This window comes from Molossus molossus, unplaced genomic scaffold, assembly GCF_014108415.1.
Source record: "Molossus molossus isolate mMolMol1 unplaced genomic scaffold, mMolMol1.p scaffold_m16_p_21, whole genome shotgun sequence".
Taxonomy (NCBI): Eukaryota; Metazoa; Chordata; class Mammalia; order Chiroptera; family Molossidae; genus Molossus; species Molossus molossus.
Window position 1 is genome coordinate 6684736 of NW_023425357.1, and position 19342 is coordinate 6704077.

The 19342-nt window shown below is 50.3% G+C and overlaps 1 protein-coding gene across 1 annotated transcript; it reads left to right on the forward strand.

Moving 5' to 3' along the window:
• The first annotated feature begins 1146 nt into the window (after positions 1-1146).
• On the forward strand, positions 1147-18614 carry TSKS (testis specific serine kinase substrate). The gene is made up of 11 exons (XM_036274819.1): positions 1147-1316; positions 1596-1821; positions 12489-12584; positions 12794-12877; positions 13184-13267; positions 13773-14059; positions 14566-14760; positions 15719-15895; positions 16556-16691; positions 18206-18330; positions 18458-18614. The coding sequence occupies exons 1-11, from the start codon at positions 1147-1149 to the stop codon at positions 18612-18614; spliced, it is 1737 nt and encodes a 578-aa protein (XP_036130712.1).
• The last annotated feature ends 728 nt before the right edge of the window (positions 18615-19342 follow it).

Genomic DNA, 19342 nt, shown 5'->3' on the forward strand with positions numbered 1-19342 from the left:
AGCCAATATGAAGACACAGGGAGCCCGTTTGGTGTGGCTCAGTGGTTGAGTGTCGACCTATGCACCAAGAGGTCGCTGGTTCAATTCCAGGTCAGGGTACATGCCCAGGTTGTGGGCCAGATCTCCAAGTGGGGGTCATGCAGGAGGCGGCCTATGTTCTCTCTCATCAATGTTTCTATCTCTCTCTCCCTCTCCCTTCCTCTCTCTAAAAAATCAATAAAGAAAAATTTTTTTAAAAAAGACACAGGGAGAAGATGGCTGTCCATAAGCCAGGGGATGCCTGAGGGTCACCAGAATCAAGGGGAGGGGCCTGCTCCTGCCACAGATTCTCCCTCACAGCCTCAGAAGGAGCCATCGCTGCTCACACCCTGATCTTGGACTTCCGGCCTCCAGAATGGAGAGACAATATATTTCTGTGGTTTCATCTCCCCATCTGTGGTACTTTGTTTCAGAAGCCTCAGGAGACTAATACAGATCCTTCAATGCCTACCATTCCCTATAATTCCATGTTTATTTAGAATTTTTTTAACAGGCAAAACTCACACAATAAAATGCTCGAATCCCCGGCATACAAATCAAATCGCTTTGACAGATGCCCACGCCGCTATCACCTGGGTTGGATTTTCTTTAGATCACTTACCGACACCTGGCCTTTTTGTGTGTTTCTGTCGATTGCTTGCGGGCACCCTCCTAGCCCCTCAGTGAATGTTAGATCTTCCAGGGCTGGGCTCCATCCTCCTTTACCACCGTCTCCCAGACCCAGGGAAAGTGCCAAGCCCAAAGTATTGCCTGAAGAATCAAGTATAAATGTGGGGGGCTGAGTGACCCCACGGAGACTCTCTGGGAGAGGGAAGTTGGACCCCTCCCAAGTTCTGGACTAGAGTGAATAACTCCATTGAGGTTCTGAAGGGGAGGGACTTATGGGGGTAGAACTAGAATCTGGACAAGAAGAGTTCACTGGGACCCCCTGGGGGAACATGCTGAGCCAGCACCTCCTTCTTTCCCTGCCCCCCCCCCCTTAATGAGGCCCAGTGGTCGGGTCCTTTATGAGACAGGCTTGTGGAGACCGGAACTTTGAGGGCCGCGCTCAGAATAGGTGGAGAGTCTCAGAGGAAGGAGACACTGGGAGCAGGGCCCCCACACGCCATGGCCAGCGTGGTGGTGAAGACAATCTGGCAGTCCAAAGAGATCCACGAGGCTGGGGACCCCCCCGCGGGGGTCGAGAGCCACTCCCAGATGGTTCCCAAGGCTCCTGGGGGGGTGACCAGCCCAGCCAAGGGGATCTCGAAGAAAAAGAAGGCCGTGTCGTTCCATGGGTGGGTTTGTAGCACCGTCTGTTATGGTCCTAGCACCCAACACTGCCTCCAACAGAGCGCGAGTCTCACCGGGGGTGCTGGAGGAAGAAGACAGGGAGATGAGAAGGGGGCAGAGGAGAGGCAGGCAAGGAAAAAGTCAGAAGAGGGGGCATTAAAGGAAGCAGAAAGTAGGCGGTGGGGTTGGAGTCAGAGACTAGGGGATGTGGAGACAGGGAGGCAGGAGGGGTCCTACTCCACGGAGGCTACCCCTTGACCCTCCTGCCTGTCTCTCCCCACCAGGGTGGAGCCTCGGATGTCCCACGAGCCAATGCACTGGTGCTTGAACCTCAAACGGTCCTCGGCCTGCACCAATGTGTCCCTGCTCAACCTGGCCGCTGTGGAGCCCACCGACTCCTCCGTGACAGACTCTACTACGGACGACAGTAGCTCGCTGGCACTGCCTGTGCCCCCTGCCTCCCCCACCCCACCCTGGGCTCCAGATGACCCAGATATCACGGAAATACTGGTGAGGGGCTCCCAGCTGGGGAAGACAGTCCTCAGCCTGGTGGTAGGCAAATACTGAGGATGGAGGGGTGTCTTTGTGATTCTGGTCACTCTTCAAAGCCCGGAGGAACTGTCGCCTCCTCCCCTAGTGGCCAGCCATGACTCTGTTCCGTCCCTGGTGAATGATGCTACTGCCTGGGAGTTGGTCTTTAGTTCATCCGGTCACTTCCCAATGTCCTGGTAAGGCCTGGAACACAGGAGTCAGGACAGGTCCCTGCCCTGGAAAAACTCCCAGTCTGGTGGGGGTGACAGACACAGACTGGGGGGTATACGTTCCTTAATGGAGGTAACACTGGGGATCCCAGAGAAAGGACCCTCAAACCAGGCTGGGGGTATGAGGGAAAGCTTCCTGGAGGTGCCAGTGTTAGAACTGGGCTTTGCTGGCCGGTTTGGTCAGTGGTTAGAGCGTCGACCTGCGGTCCTGAGACACCCGGGTTCGGTTCCCGCTACGGGCGCGTATCTCAGTTGCAGTTTGTCCCCGGCCCTGGTCGGTCGTGCGGGTGGCAGCCACTCGATGTGTTCCTTTCACATCGATGATTCTCTCTCTCTTTCTGTTCCTCTCCCTCCCTCCCACTCTACCTGAACAAAAAATGGAAAAATGTCCTCTGGTGAGGATAAAAAAATAAAAAAAAGAACTGGGCTTTGACGGAGGAGTAGGAGTTCTCTGAGGGCTTACCAAAGAATCTGGGGCAAAACTGGGAGGTGAGCAAGATCTACAAGAATTGAGAGAATTCTCAACAGAACAATAGACTACTATAGCTTGGTCCTGTTACCCTCCCCCCAGTAACCCCCTTCACCCCCACCACTGAGAATTATACTAACGATAACCAGGCTCATCTGGCTGTGCGGCTCGGTTGGCTGGGCGGCCTCCCCTGCGCTGACAGGTTGCTGGTTGGATTCCTGGTCAGGCCCAGGTTGCAGGCTCCATCCCAGGCAGGGGGCGTGCAGGATGCAGCCAGTGGATGTGTTGCTCTCACATCGACGTTTCTCTCTCTTCCTCTATCTCTCAAAATCAATTTTCTTAAATCTTCAAAACAAAACCAGTAAATATAGCAGCATCCAAGGCAGAGTTCTGGATATAACCATACCCACTTCACACTGTTGTCATGACAACGAAGTGCAGTTCATTCATGCAAAATGTTTAGCACAGTCAGCCATCTGTAAACACAGAATAAGTGTCGCTTGCTATTATCGTTATTTTCATCTACCCCCATTTCACACATGAACATATTGAGGTCCTAAAAGGTTAAAGAGTACATCCAAGGTTACACAGCTTGTAAGTCATGGAGCCAGGCTTAGGAGTCAGGTAGAGAGCACCCTGCATTGGTGGGGGGCAGTGAGGTCACTGTGGGAGCCTTAGAAAGGGAGGCCTTGGCCCAGCCAGCCCTGGCCAAGGAAGGCTTTCCAGAAAAGGCAAAACACAAACTGGATCTCGAAGACGAGGAAGGTGTTCCCCAAGCAGAAGACGGGTGTCCTGGCTAGCAGGAAGATGCGCAAAGGGACAGGGATGGAAAAGGACCTGAGGAATGGGGATAACTGCAAGTTAGTCCACAGGCTACACGGACTGAGAAAGGTGGGTGTTCTCCTGAGGTCAATGGGGAGCCACTGAGGGTTCATGAGCAGGGGAGAGAGGAGCAACTTAAAGTATTGGCTCCATTCCCGTTTACTGAGCACCTACTATATGCACTGTGCATATCCCTAAGGTGGGGATCTCCTTGTCCTCAGAAGTTCTGTAAGGGAGGGGCTGTCATTACCTGTTAAAGGATGAAAACAAAAGTAACAGGCCTGGCCCTGGCCAGTTTGGCTCAGCGGTTAGAGCGTTGGCCTGCGGTCCGGAGAGACCCGGGTTCGGTTTCCGCTAAGGGCATGTACCTCGGTTGCAGTTTGTCCCCGGCCCTGGTTGGTCGTGCGGGTGGCAGCCACTCGATGTGTCCCTTTCACATCGATGTTTCTCTCTCTCTATCTCTTCCTCTCTCTCCCTCCCACTCTATCTGTACAAAAAATGGAAAAATGTCCTCGGGTGAGGATAAAAAAAAAAAAAAAAAGTAACAGGCCTGGAGAGGCAGAGTGACCGCTGTAGGTTCAGAGAGCTTCTCAGAAACAAGGTCAGCCCTAGAAACCTAGGGTGACTGACGCTAAAGCAAAAGTCCTTTCTCTCCGGAGGAGACTCTGCTGGGGCTGGGTGGGAGACCTTTGAAAGGCAGAGACTGGAGGCAGGATGAATGAGAGGAGGCTGGGCGAGGGTCCAGGGTAGGAGGACAAGATGGAGAGAAGGGAGCCGGGCAGGCACAGTCCGGCGGATGGCCGGCCTGGAAGACATCCCCTCCCCCAGCCAGAACACTTTCCTTCTCTGTCTGAGTGCAGCTTGGGTAGCACTTGCAAAGGTTTGCTTCCCACCAGAGCTATTTCTGAGTCACGTCCCCCGTGGATGGTGACACCTCAGAAAGAGCCCTGGGCAGCCAGGATCAAGGGCCGATGCAGCCGCCAGCTCGCTGTGGGGGTGGAGGGGAGCATCAGCCTCTTAGCAGGCTTTAGGTTCCGTATCCCTGAAATGGCAGTAATAACAGCCAACACCTCTGAGTACATGCAGCAGTGAGAAGGTGGGGACAGGAAGGACACACAGCGGCACTCAGCACTGAGCTACATCAGGAGAGAAAGCTGGAGGTGGACAGAGTAGAGGGCAGAAACCCAAAGAGGGGGGGACAGAGATCCAGAAAGGAAAGGGGCAGACACCAGAGAGACGTGGGACAGACAGATACAGAGAGAGGTTAGAGAAATGGGGGCATGGAGACGCTGGTTGAGTGACAAGTTCAGATTGGATAGAGACAGTGGGAGAATGATGAAGCCGGCAGCTTTGGCTTGTGTCTTTTCTTTCTTTTTTATTGATTTTTTAGAGAGAGATAGAAACATTGATGAGAGAGAACCTCAATTGGCCACCTCCTGCATGCCCCTGTGGGGATTGGCTCACAACCTTGTCATGTGCCCTGACTGGGAATCGAACTGGTGACCTTTTGGTGCATGGGTCCACACTCAAAACACCGAGCCACACCAGCCAGGGCTGGCTTGTGTCCTTTTATGTAAATCCTCATTCAAGGATATTTTCCCATTTATCTTTAGATAGAGTGGAAGGGAGGGAAGAAGAGAGAGAAACACTGATTTGTTGTTCCACTTATTTATGGATCCATTGGTTGATTCCTCTATGTGCCCTGACCAAGGATCGAACCCACTGAACTACCTGGTCGGGTGGCTTCTGTCTTAAGCTATGATATCTTTATGAGGCCAGAGGATACAACTGAAAAGGTGACTGCTTTTCGGGGAGGTCCATGAATCAAGGCAAAGATGCACAGGTCATTTGACCCCTGCTTGGGAACGGTCCTGCTCTCTGCAGGTTCCCCTGAGGCTGCTAAGAGGCTTTGGTTCTAACCCCTTCTTGGTAGATCCCATCCTGCTGTGGTTATTTTTTTAAAATATATTTTTATTGTTTTTTTTGTGTGTGTTTTTTTTTAAATCCTCACTGGAGGACACGAGGATATTTTTCTATTTATCTTCAGAAAGAATGGGAGGGGAAGAGAGGAAGAGGAAGGACACATCGACTGGTTTCCTCCCACACGACCCCGACCAGGGTCGGGGATGAATTGCAACCGAGATACATGCCCTTGACTGGAATTGAACCCACGACTTCTTGGTTCACGGGCCTATGCTCTACTGCTGAGCCAAACCCGCCAGGGCTTTTTATTGATTTTTTAGAGAAATGAAGGGAGAGAGAAACATGGATGTGAAATTGATTGACTGCCTCCTGCTCGCCCCCTACTGGGGATAGAGCTTGCAACCTGGGCATGTGCCTTGACTAGGAATTAAAATTAAACTGGGACCTCTCAGTCCATGCGGCGACACTCAATCCACTGAGCCACACAGGCTGGGCCTGCTGTAGTTATTTTATTTGCTTTTTTTTTTTTTTTTTTAATTCTCACTTGAGGACATTTTTTCATTTTTTGTTCAGATAGAGCAGGAGAGAGAGAGAGGAAGAGAGAAAGAAAGAGAGAGAAACATTGACGTGAAAGGGACACATCAAGTGGCTGCCACCCGCGCGACCCAACCAGGGCCGGGGACAAACTGCAACTGAGGTACATGTCCTTAGCGGGAACTGAACCCAGTCTCTCTGGACCGCAGGCTGACACTCTAACCGCTGAGCCAAACCGGCCAGGGCATGCTGTAGTTATTTTTAACAATGCTGACACTAATCGCTATGTTTGGTTTATTGATCGTATCTATTGACCTTTCCTCATTGCCATCTAAGCCAGGTATCGTCATTCCCATTTTATAAGAAAGGAAACTGAGGCAGACTAGAAGTAGGGAATTGCATCACTAAGTCGCAAGGCATGAGGTGGCCAAGAAGGGCTTTGTCCCCAGGTCTCTGGCTTCCCTCTTAGCCAAGGATGACAGGCCCTTCATCATGCCCCTCATCTGTGCTCAGTGAAGCTAAAACTCACATCCAGGGGTCACAGTTGCCCTTTTTCAAGGAAATATAGACCAAGGGCCTTTCTGGGCCAGCCTGCATTCCTCCCAACAGCAGCCTTGTGAAGAAGGAACCCAGTAGTCCCATCTCCATTTTACAGGTAGAGAAACAGGTACAAAGAGGTGAAGTTCTACCCTGGCCAGTTTGGCTCAGCAGTTGGAGCGTTGGCCTGTGGACCAGAGAGTCCCGGGTTTGGTTCCCGCTAAAGGCACGTACCTGAGTTGCAGTTCATCCCCGGCCCTGGTTGGGATCGTGTGGATGGCAACCAATTGATGTGTCTCTCACATCAATGTTTCTCTCTCTCTCTCTCCTCCCTCCCCCCTCACCTTCTCTAAAAATCAATGGAAAAAATATTCTCAAGTGAGGATTAACAACAGCAAAAATTTCAGCTGGGGCTGCAGTCATCTGAAGGCTTGACTAGGGCTGGAGGTCTTGCTTCCAAGATGGTTCACTGGCATGGCTCTTGGTTCATGGCCTCAGTTCCAAACCACATGGGCCTCTCCACAAATGGCTGCTTAAGACATGGCAGCTATCACTCTCCAGAGTAAGACAGAGTAAGCAGGAGGCTGTGGTTTCATAGGAACTAAGTCACATACCATCTATTCTGCCTTATTCTATTTACTAGTATGAGTCACTAAGTCACGAAAGGGGAATAAGGCTCACATTTTTTTCCCCTTAATCCTCACCCGAGGATATTTTTTCTATTTATCTTCAGATAGACTGGGAGGAAGGGAGAGAGAGGAAGAGAGGGAGAGAGAAATATTGATGTGAGAGACACTGACTAGTTGCCTCCCGCATGACCCTGACCAGGGTTGGAGACCAACAACAACCAAGGTATGTGCCTCTGACTGGAATCGAATCTGCGACTTGTTGGTCCATGGGCCGACGCTCTAACCACTGAGCCAAACTGGCCAGGGCAAAGCTTACATTTTAAAGGAGTGTCAAAGAATGCATGGACATGTTTTAAACCACTGTAGTTTTGTGAGTTTTTTTGTAGATGCCCTTCATCAGGGTGAGCAAGTTCCATTCTATTTCTAGTTTGAGTTTTTATTTTTATCATGAAGGAATGTTGGAGTTCATCAAATGCTTTTCTTCAGTTGATGTGATCATGTGTTTTTTCCCCTTTATTCTACTAATATATTACATTGATTCATTTCTATATATAAAACCAACCTTGCATTCCTGGTATAAATCCTACTTGATCTTGTTTGTGTAATCCTTTTTTATATGCTGCTGGATTTGGTTTGTGAAGATTTTGTTGAAGATTGTGTGACTTGCCCTGGCTGGTTTGGCTCAGCAGTTAGAGCGTTGGCCTGCGATCCAGAGAAACCCGGGTTCGGTTCCCGCTAAGGGCACGTACTTCGGTTGCAGTTTGTCCCCGGCCCTGGTTGGTCGTGCGGGTGGCAGCCACTCGATGTGTCCTTTCACGTCGATGTTTCTCTCTCTCTCTCTGTTCCTCTCTCTCCCTCCCACTCTATCTGTATAAAAAATGGAAAAATATCCTCGGGTGAGGATAAAAAAAAAAAAAAGATTGTGTGACTTTCTTCAGAAGGGATATTGGCCTTTAGTTTTATTTTCTTGTGATGTCTTTGGTTTGGGTATCAGAGTAGTACTGGCCGCATAGAATCAACTAGGAACTGTTCCCTCCTCTTCTAACTTTTTGGAAGTTTAGGATGGATTGATAGCAGTTCTTTTTTCCTCATTGGTATAATTCATCAGTGAAGTCATCTGGTACTGGGCTTTTCTTTGTTGGACGTCTGATAATTAACTCAATCTCTATACTGTTCGGATGTTCTAGTTTTTCTTGAGTCAGTTTCGGTTGTTTGCATTTTCCTAGAAATTTTTTCATTTCATTTGGGTTATTAAATTCAATGGCATACCATTGGTCATAGTATTCCCTCATAATCCTTTTTCCTTCCATAAGATCAGGAGCAATGTCCCCTTTCCTTCCTGATTTTAGTAATTTGAGTCTTCTCTCTTTTCCAGAGTCAGTCCAGCTAAAGATTTGTCAATAATGTTGATTTTTAAAAAAAAAAACACAACTTCTCATTTTACATAGTTTTTCTTTTCTTTTTTTTTATCACGGTAATCTTTACTATTTCCTTCCTTCTGCTAGCTCTGGGTTTGGTGTGCTCTTCTTTTTCTAGTTTCTTAAGGTGGAAGTTTAGGTTATTAATTTTGAGTTTTTTCTTTAAATGTTTTTTCCCGTTATTGATTTTAGAAAGAGAGGGAGAGATAGAGATAGAAACACTGATGAGAGAGAACATCAATTGACTGCCTCCTGCAGGCTCCCCACTGGGGATCGGGCCCACAACCTGAGCATGTGTCCTGATCAGGAATTGAACCAGCAACCTCTTGGTGCATGGGCTGATGCTCAACCACTGCGCCACACCAGCCGGTCAAGTTCTTCTTTTTTTTTTGGTATGTGCCCCTAGCAGGAACCGAACCCAGAAGTCTCTGGTCCACAGGCTGACGCTCCAACTCCTGAGCCAAACCGACCAGGGCGAGTTCTTCTTTTTTGATGTAGGTGTTTAGTACTCTAAATTTCCCTCCAACTATTGCTTTCCCTAATCCCATAAGTTTTGGGTTATTGTGTGCTCATTTTCCGGCATCCCAAAGCATTTTTATCATTCCTCTTGTGATTTCTTCTTCTACTCATTGGCTGTTTGTAAGTGTATTGATTACTTTCCATATATTTATGAGTTTCCCAATTTAATTCTGCTATGAGTTCTAAGTTCATTCTACTGAGGTTATCAAGGTCAAAACACTTACTTTGTGTGACCTCAATTCTTTTAAAATTTATTGTAACTTTTTGGGAGAACCTTTCATGTGCACTTGAGTAGAATATTCTGCTGTTGTTATGTGGAGTGGTCTACAGATGTCCATTAGGGCTTGTTGATTTAGTGCTCAAATGTCCTCTCTTTGTTGATCTTCTGTCTAGTTGTTGTTACGGAGAGTGAGGTAATGAAGTCAGCAATTACTGTTGAATTATCAGTTTCTCCCTTCAATTCTGATAGTGTTTGCTTCATGTGTTTTGAAGTCCTGTTAGGTGAATATATATTTATAATTGTTATATCTTCTCAGTGGCCCGACTCTTACCGTTTTTGAGGGTTTTTTTCATTGGTTTTATGAAGGGGTAGAATTTTGAGGGTTTTGTCTCCACCATTTTGCTGCCACCTTAATACAATTTTTAAATTTAATTTTTCCATCACCATTTATCCCTCTGTGCCCTCTTCCACCTCCACCTACCACCCCCTGCAATCACCACACTGTTGTCCATGTCCATGAATTCATTCTTTTTTCCTTTTTCTTTTTTATCCTCACCCAAGGACATTTTTCCATTTTTTGTTCAGATAGAGTGGGAGAGAGAGCGAGGAAGAGAGAGAGAGAGAGAGAAACATTGATGTGAAAGGGACACATCGAGTGGCTGCCACCCACACGACCTGGACCTGGACAAACTGCAACCGAGGTACATACCCTTAGCGGGAACCGAACCCGGGTCTCTCGGGACTGCAGGCCGACACTCTAACCGCTGAGCCAAACTGGCCAGGGCCGCTCTTTTTTTCCTTTTTTGCTCAATCCCTCCACCTCCCCCACAACACTTCCCACCCCCACCCCCCACCAGAGCTATCTGCCTGCTTTCTATCTTTGAGTCTGTCTCTGTTTTGTGTGGCAGTTTAGCTTATTCATTAAATTCCACATATAAGTGAAATTATATGGTTCTTGTCTTTCTCTGAATGGCTTATTTCACTTAGCATAATGTTCTCCAGGTCCAACCATGCTGTTGCAAAGGGTCAAATTTTCTTCCTCTTTACAGCAGAGAGTATTCCATTGTGTAAATGTATCACAGCTTTTTTATCCACTCATCTACTGAGGGACACCTGGACTGCTTCCAAATCTTGGCTATTGTAAATAATACTACAAGGAGCACAGGGGTGCATGTATTCTAATACAATATTTCTTATCACACTTGTTCTCCACAACAGTCATGCAAAAAATGTGATGCTGTCCCCAGTTTACAATAGAGGAAATTTGTTCTCTTGTTTCTCTTTGTGTATCAGTTCAGTAGCTATGAAAAAAAAAACCAAAATTACCTGTTTAAGTAGGATAGACTGTTTCTCACCTAAAAGCCTAACAAGAATAGCAGGCCTGATCCTCAAATGCAGTAGGTTACACCCTGGCTGGTATGACTCAGTGGTTAGAGTGTCCGCCTGAGCACCATAGGGTCACAGTTTCGATTCCCAGTCAAGGGCGTGCACGTTACCTGGGTTGTGAATTTGATCCCCAGCCCCAGTCAGGGTGCATGCAGGAGGCCACCAATTGATGTGTCTCTCTCACATCAATGTTTCTCTCTCTTTCTTCCCCCTCCCTCCCTTCCTCTCTTCCACTCCCTAAAAACTCAATGGAAAAAATATCCTTGAGTGAAGGTTAAAAAATAAAAATAAATAAAAAACAAATGCAGTATGTTACAGGCTCTTGTGTTCTGGTGGCTCAGCTATTAGGTCACAAGTCTATAACCAAAAGACACAGAACAGCATAGCTTCAACAAAATAGAACATGTTGCCCTGGCCGGTTTGGCTCAGCGGTTAGAGCATCGGCCTGCGGTCCTGAGAGACCCGGGTTCGGTTCCAGCTAAGGGCATGTGCCTCGGTTGCAGTTTGTCCCCGGCCCTGGTCAGTCGTGCGGGTGGCAGCCACTCGATGTGTTCCTTTCACATCGATGTTTCTCTCTCTCTCTCTCTCTCTGTTCCTCTCTCCCCCCCAACTCTATCTGAACAAAAAATGGAAACATGTCCTCGGGTGAGGATAAAAAAAAAAAAAATAGAACATGTTACCTCTTGTGTGTAAGTCTTCACAGGTGGATGGAGTCGAGGATGGCGGTCCCACAGTGTTGGGATTCAGGCTTCTTCTGTCTTCCATCTCACGGTCCAGGATGGCGGCTCCAGCTTTAGCCATCAACTCTGCATTCCCACCAGTTATCCCTTATTAAAGACCCTGAAAATGTCTTAATTATTCCCACTCACATTCCGTTGGCCAGAACTCAGTCACATGACCAAACCTTGCTGCAAGAATGCCTGGGAAATGTAGTCTTTGGCTGGAAAGTCACGTGCTAGGCTAACGCTTCTGTAAATGTGGAAGAGCTGAGAGTAGACCCAGCCTCCGGCATCCCTCCTGAGCCAGCTTGGCAGGAATCACAAAGCACTGTATGGGGATAAAATGTAGTTGGTGATCAAAGCCACGTGGGAATGCCCTTGTACACCCAGGTACACAGCACATGAGGTGGCCTTGTCAGATTTTAAACCCAGAGCTCAGGCCACCTCAGGTTCTATGTACCTGGGAGTACAAGGGACATCCCCTCTCTGAGCCTCATTTGCCTCACTTGCAGAATGGGCCAAGTAACCCCAAGAGGTGTGGTTGTGGGGAATAAAAGAGAACATGTGTGTCAGTCCTCGGCCTGGAGCACAGTGAGTGCTTGTGTCTAGAAAATGGGTTACGCCCTGGCCGGTTTGGCTCAGCAGATGGAACATCAGCCTGTGGACCAGAGAGTCCCGGGTTCAGTTCCCGCTAAGGGCACAAACAGGAAGGAAGGACAGAAGGACGGAAGGACGGAAGGAAAGAAGGGAGGAAGGGAGGAAGGGAGGAAGGGAGGAAGGGAGGAAGGGAGGAAGGGAGGAAGGGAGGAAGGGAGGAAGGAAGGAAGGAAGGAAGGAAGGAAGGAAGGGAAGGAAGGAAGTTATCTTTAGAATTCTCCAGTGCCTGGAGAGAAAGTCAGAGCATGTATCTTAACAATTTGTCTTATTTATGTCTGTGGATCCCGAAGGCTTTTATCTCAGTGTTTGGTTGAGACCATCTTCCCTCCCCCACGTGTCTGAGTGTTCCCCCTGCCCCCACTCATATTTCTTCCCATCCACCAAGCAGAAACAAGTCCACCCCTGGTTTTCAGCACAGAAATACCAAGAATCAAAGAGGCATAGCCTTGGCTCAAAGTCACACAGCTACTCCACGGCAGAACCAAGGTGTAAACCAAGCCTGCTCCCAGTTCTAGACTTTTTCTTGGGGTTATGGTTTTGTTCCCACACACCTATGACCCACCTGTCTCCCATTCTTCCCCAGAGTGGGGTCAACAGTGGATTGGTTCGCGCCAAAGACTCCATTACCAGCTTGAAGGAAAAGACAACCCGGGTGAATCAGCATGTGCAGACACTGCAGGTGTGCGGACCACGCTCCCCCCAAGCACCTCCTCTTCCTCTAGGGCCAGGCTGCTCTCTTAGGCCCCTCCCACCAACTCAGTGCACCCATAGCCCAGTTGGGGAGGTAGAGGCTCAGAAAGGAAAGGGACCTTCCCAGGCCTAGCCTCTCCCCACCATGGGGTGTCCCCTTGCGGCCTTAGCTAACCCCTCCTCCCTTCCATGCTCCAGAGTGAGTGTTCTGTGCTGAGTGAGAATCTAGAGAGAAGGCGGCAAGAGGCGGAAGAACTGGAAGGATACTGCAGTCAACTCAAGGTGAGCCACTGGGGGGCAGGAGTGGGGTGGGGAGAAGGGAGTAGACTTAGGAAGAGGGTGGGAGGAAAACCGGGAAGGAACGGAGTGGGTGAACATGAGAGGGTGGAGGAGTAACACAGGAGAGGTTGAAGGAGAAAGCCAAGGGAACCAGACGCCCAAGAGGCAGACCAATATGCAGAAGGCAGGTGCTGGGGTTGGGGGGTGCCTTGTCCTAGGGGTTGGAGCCTGTATGAAAAGAGAGGGTAAGGGCTAGGAGGCAGAACTGGAATGGGAAGGCAGGGCCCCTGCCCTGGTGTCCTGACCCAGGAGAACTGCCGGAAGGTGACCCGGTCGGTGGAAGATGCTGAAATAAAAACCAACGTCCTGAAGCAGAACTCTGCCCTGCTGGAGGTAAGGGAAGAGGATTAGATGCAAAAGGAACTTGGTTAGACATCAGGTGGAACTTTGCCACCCTGCCCTTTCATGTTCATGGTCATACTTCTCTATGCACAGTAATATTCAGCTCCCAGAGAGGGACTTGTGTTGGACTTCAAGTGGGAATGTCTTTGGTGCCCGTATGCCCATATATTTCCCACCAAAATGTTTGAAAAGTTTCTACTGTTCTTCCTAAACAGAACTGGAATTGACACCTTGGAGGATTGGAGTTGGGAACAGAGGGCTGGATAGAGACAGGGAGGCAGGCATTAGGATGTTAAAGTAGTTGGACTTCAAATGGGAGAAATATACTCAGTAACAAGTGGGAGTCCATTTAGAATCCAAGCTGGACTTCCCAATATCCTGTCCCCACATCCATTTATTTTCCAATCTCGGGGATTCATTGGGAGATTTGGGGCTGGAGGTGGTTGTGGGAGGCAAGGGGCTACACGGAGTAACCCTGCCCTCCTTCCCGGCCCAGGAGAAGCTACGCTACCTCCAGCAGCATCTGCAGGATGAGACACCTCGGAGGCAGGAAGCCCAGCTGCAGGAGCTGGAACAGAAGCTGGAGGCCGGTCTCTCCCGGCAGGGCCTGAACCTTGCAGCCCAGCCCCTGGGCAGCTCTGGCTCTCCGGGGAGCCCTGAGGACCCACCACGACCCCGCAGCCTGGTGCCGGGCAGCTGGGGAATGGGGCCCCGGGCAGGGGAAGGCCTCGGCATGAGCGAGCAGGAGGTGCAGAAGGTGTCCACCGGCCTTGAGGAGCTGAGGTGCGTGAGGGGTGAGGGGACTAGAAGATGGGGGGGGGGGCGGGAAGATATTAGGGGGCAGGGCCTAGGGGGTGGAGCCTTGAAAAACCCCGGAGGGAGTGTTCTGGGGGCGGTGATCTAGAAGAACAAAACTTCGAAGAACTTAGTTTTGAGTACGGGGCTGTCGGGAGGGAGGTCCACGCTGGGTAAAACTGAGGTGAGCGGGGGTTTTTTGGAGGGGGCAGGCCCTTGGAGGCTCCAAGTTCAAGGGGCAGGCTTGGTGTGATCTGTGCCTCGAGGAGACAGTGCCTGGAGGAGCTGATGTGGGGCTGCAGGGCAGGATGAGGGGAGAGGGCCGATTCCTGATGAGACAGAGGCAGGGTTCTAGAAGACATTGGGGGATACCAAGAAATGGGCAGGACCGGAGAATTTGGGAACGGGGTGGGTCTGGAGCTAAGCACGTGGTCTTGGCAGGGCGGGACAGATGGGGGTGAATTCAAACCCAGCCCTTACCTCTGCCCCTCCAGGAGGGAGGTGTCCTCATTGACCGCCCGGTGGCATCAGGAGGAGGGGGCGGTGCAGGAGGCCCTGCGGCTGCTTGGGGGCCTCGGAGGTAGGCTCGACGGCTTCCTGGGCCAGTGGGAGCGGGCGCAGCGTGAGCAGGCGCAGACCGCGCGGGGCCTGCAGGAACTGCGGGGCCGGACCGACGAGCTGTGCACCATGTAAGAGCCAAGGCGCGGGGTGGGACTAAGGAAGGGCGGGGCCTTGAGGGAAAAGGGTGGACCAATCAGCTGGGACCAAGAGGGCCAGACCGGATACTGACATGTGGAAGCCCCTATTAGAGAGTGGGAAGGGTCTTGCCGTACCTAATAAGGACTGAGGGGCGGAGTCAATTAGAAAAGGACAAAGGGAGGAGCCAAGGAAGAATAGGGAAAGCCAATTAGAGAACAAGGAAGGACTTTCCAAAGCTCAGTATTTTTGCACTGGCCGGTTTGGGTCAGCAGTTAGAGCGTAGGCCCCACGGACCAAGGAGTCACTGGTGCGATTCAGGTCAAGGGCATGTATCTCAGTTGCGGTTGGTCCCCCTCCCCGAGGCAATCAGTGGAGCTGGACACATCGATGTTTCTCTCTCTCCCCCTCCCTTGCACTCTATCTGAACAAAAACATAGTAAAATATCCTCCAATGAGGGTAAAAAGAAAAAAAAGAAGGAGCCAGAGACTGGCCGGTGTGGCTCAGTGGTTGAGCTTGCACCCCATGCACCAAGAGGTCACTGGTTCGATTCCCGGTCAGGACAAACATTTTTAAAATTGATTTTTTAGAGAGAGAGGAAGGGAAGGGGAAGAGAGAGAGAGAAACATCAGTGCAAGAGCGAAACATCAGCTGCCTCCTGCATGACCCCTACCAGGGATCAAGCCTGAAACCCGAGCATGTGCATAGGACAATGCCCAACCAACTGAGCCACGCCAGTCAGGGTAGTTTGGAGACATATCCCCAATGGGGGCCAGGAGGCAGCCAATCCATGTTCTCTCTCATTGATGTTTCCATTTCTCTCCCTCTTCCTCTCTCTCTAAAATGACGGGGAAAATTTTCAAAAAGGTGGGGGGAGGGCAGTATTGCAGACCTGCTGGTCATGGACACAACCTTGCGACCTCGCCGCCCTGATTATTCTTACCCTTCAGGGTGGAGCGGTCAGCAGTATCTGTGGCTTCACTGAGGAGCGAACTGGAGGGGCTGGGTCCTGTGAAACCCATTCTGGAGGAGCTGGGGCGGCAACTGCAGAACTCTCGAAGAGGGTCTGACCTCACCATGAACCTGGATCGGGTCCCCCAAGGAGGCTCCTGTACCCGCTGTGCCAGGTAAGGGGCCCAGGCCTGGGTCTGAGTACATTCAATGAACACAAAGTATTGAAGGAGATGGGGCATTAGCAAGCGTGGCAGGGAGGGTGTTGCACTGTGGGAGACAGGGCATCTTTATGCATGCTTTGTAGGACCAGCCAGACCGGCCCCACATTTCTTCCCTCCTCAGAAGTGGAGTGAGTGTCTTGTGGAACACAAGAAAGTCTTGATATAGTTCAAGCATCCTGGATTCTAGTGCATGGTGGGAAGGTTGGGATGTAGTACTTGGTGGGAGGCTGGGTTTTTCAGTGCACTATAGAGAAAAGAGACCTTGGTGTATCGGAGAGCCAAGGGATACCAAGCTCGGTTTATATTGGGAAAGGAGAGGACTTCAGTACGATGTGGGATCAGATTTAAACAGTCCGTTGTGGGCAGTATGAGTCTTTGATTAACTGAGGGCTGTCTGGTGCCCTTTGGGAATGTGATTCTCCAGGCATTGTGGGAATTCCCCCGCTGTGGAAACCAAAGGGTATCTCATGCACTGTGGGTTGGCCCCAGTGCATGGTGGTCAGGTTGCATGGGTGCACAGTGGGAAGGGGACCTAGTGGAGGCTGGGCAGGTAGGCACCCTGGGAATGGAGTTAGTACTAGACCTCTTTACCTGGTGACCACCCTTCCCCAGCCAGGGGCAGCAGTTGTCCACAGAGTCCCTGCAGCAGCTGCTGGAGCGTGCACTGACCCCGCTGGTGGACGAGGTGAAGCAGAGGGGCCTGGCTCCTGCTTGCCCCAGCTGCCAGAGGCTACACAAGAAGATTCTGGTACCAGGGACCACGGGCCACCATGCCCTACTTTTCTGTCAGGGGAGGGGGAGGGGAGCCCCAGGCACAAGGTACTGCTGGTATGTGGCAGGATGGGAAGAGCTGAGCTGTGCGCAGAAGGTGTTGGAGGAACATTGGGTTTTAGTGATTGGTGTCAGGGGAGGGGCAAGCAGTTTGGAACCTTGAATTTGCCATTTGAACAGAATGTCAATTTGCAAACATTTTTAAAATTGATTTTTTAGAGAGAGAGGAAGGGAAGGGGAAGAGAGAGAAACATCAATGCAAGAGCGAAACATCAGCTGCCTCCTGCATGACCCCTACCGGGGATCGAGCCTGAAACCCGAGCATGTGCATAGGACGATGCCCAACCAACTGAGCCACGCCAGTCAGGGCAGTTTGGGGACATTTGAAAAACTAGCACAGGTTCCGTTGGTCAATCATTATGGAAGCTTGGGTGACAGACATTGCCTAAAGCATGGTGGGACACTGGATATATGGGACATGGTGGGACAAAAGGACAGACATGTCTACAGCTTCATGGAATACAAACCTGATTTTCTGTAGACCTTAAGAGAGGCCACACATTATACGGGGTCATTGAGGATGACAGGATCCAGTGAATGTAAATCACAGTAAGCTAGTGCATTTTGGGAAATGGAACCACAGCTCTTCATAGGCCGTTGCACCAAAGACTCAAGCCCAACAGCTAATGAAATGAGGCCTGTGTACATTCTTTTTCTTTTTTTTTTTTTTTTATTGATTTGAGAGAGAGAAACACTAGTTTGTTGTTCCACTTATTTATACATTTATTGTTAGCTGATTGTACGTGCCCTGACCAGGGATCGAACCTGCAACCTTGGTGTAGTAAGACGATGCTCAAACCAACTGAGCTGCCCGGCCAGGGCCAGACCGATGTACATTCTGAAACAGAGAGAGCTAATGTATGATGGGATATGGCCTAATGGTGGATATAAGTTGTAGTGGGTGAGAGAGACAAGTGAGGCGGTATGGGACATTGATGTGGCAGAGCTATGGGACTAAGACATGATAGGACAAGGGGTCTAGTGCATTCTGGGATATAGGGAACCAGAGAACTCAAGACTACTATTGTGACAGAGATACTGGTCTGTAGATAAGAAGATGTGAGGTCTTATGAATTATGAGATGCAGAAGGTCATCACGTGATGGGGTACTGGGGCCCAGATACACATCCAAAGCATGATGGTTCGTGGGCATCTGGGGAAAACATGACAGATGCTGATTTAGTGCTTGGTGGGACATAGAAGGCCAGGGCATTATGGGACCGGCAGTGGAACACACAGGTTCAGCACACAATGGGATTTGGAAGGCCAGTGCATTGTGGGTTGCTGGGGTCAGCTGGAGGCAGGACAGGATACTTTGAGGGAGGAATGTGGGCCCCATGGGACCCTGCCCCTTGCCCTCCGCGATCCAGCTCCCCCTCCACCCCCAGCCCAGTCAGGCAAGCCCAGCGGCGCCTACACTCCTCTCCCCAGGAGCTGGAGCGCCAGGCCTTGGCCAAACACGTCAGGGCAGAGGCCCTGAGCTCCACCCTTCGGCTGGCCCAAGACGAAGCCATGCGGGCCAAGAACCTGCTGCTGACGGACAAGATGAAGCCGGAGTGAGGAAGGAGGCTGAGGGCATGGGAGGAGGGTGAGGTCTTACGGATAGAGCCTGAGTCACCCCCTCCACCAGCCCCGTGGCATCTGGCCCCACCGGCACCAACTGCCCGCTCTCTGTCATTACAGGGAGAAGGTGGCCTCTCTGGACTATCTACACTTGAAGATGTGCTCCCTCCACGATCAACTCAGCAACCTGCCACTTGAGGGGTCCACAGGGACAATGGGAGGAGGAAGTGGTGGGGGAACTCCCCCGAAACGTGGGGGCCCAACCCCTGAACAATAAATGGCTCCTCATGCTGGCATGAATTCTGTCTCCTTTTTTGGCACCAAAAAATGGCTAGTAATTTGGATGCACACCGGGCACCCGCCTCGGCTCACTGGGACTTAGTCCTCCGCCAACAGGAGGTCTTGATTCCAGAGATGCTGCTGATGGTCCACTTCTTTGAAAATAAGGTTCTGTGGTGCAGCTCGGGCCAGTCAACCAAGATTTTTAGGATTCTTTTTACGAAATAATCATCTATTGCTGTGTAAAATATTATCCCCCAAACTTAGCTGCTTCAAACAATATTATATTATCATTTCTGAAGGTTAGGAACTTGGGAGTGGCCTAGCTGAATGGTCTGGTTCAGGGGCCTCGTGAGTTCGCAGGATGCCGGCTGGGCCTGCAGGCACCTGGCAGCTGCGCTGGGGCTGGGAGTTGTATTTCCAAGAAGGCTCACTGGCCTGGCTGTTGGCTGGAGGCCTCAGCTTCCCAGGCAGCTCACTTCTCCCAGAGCCAGCAGTCTGACAGAACAAGTGCCTGTGATGCCTAGTCTCTCAAATTGCACACTCATTTCCCCTTTTTACATTCCTTAGAATTGAGTCCAAATCTTACTCAAGGGGTGTGTCAGAGAATTTGCAGACATATTTTAAAGAGAATGTCCATTTGTGCACATATTTTAAACCACCACGGTAATGCTATTTTAAGTTTTTAACTGAAGTATAATATAAACAGAAAAGTTCACAAATTAA

Excerpts from the sequence above, each read along its gene's own strand:
- TSKS (XM_036274819.1), top strand. The coding sequence starts at position 1,147 with ATGGCCAGCGTGGTGGTGAAGACAATCTGGCAGTCCAAAGAGATCCAC. Across the intron at positions 12,585-12,793 it reads AGCATGTGCAGACACTGCAG|AGTGAGTGTTCTGTGCTGAG; the intron begins GTGTGCGGACCA and ends TCCATGCTCCAG. Across the intron at positions 13,268-13,772 it reads AGAACTCTGCCCTGCTGGAG|GAGAAGCTACGCTACCTCCA; the intron begins GTAAGGGAAGAG and ends TTCCCGGCCCAG.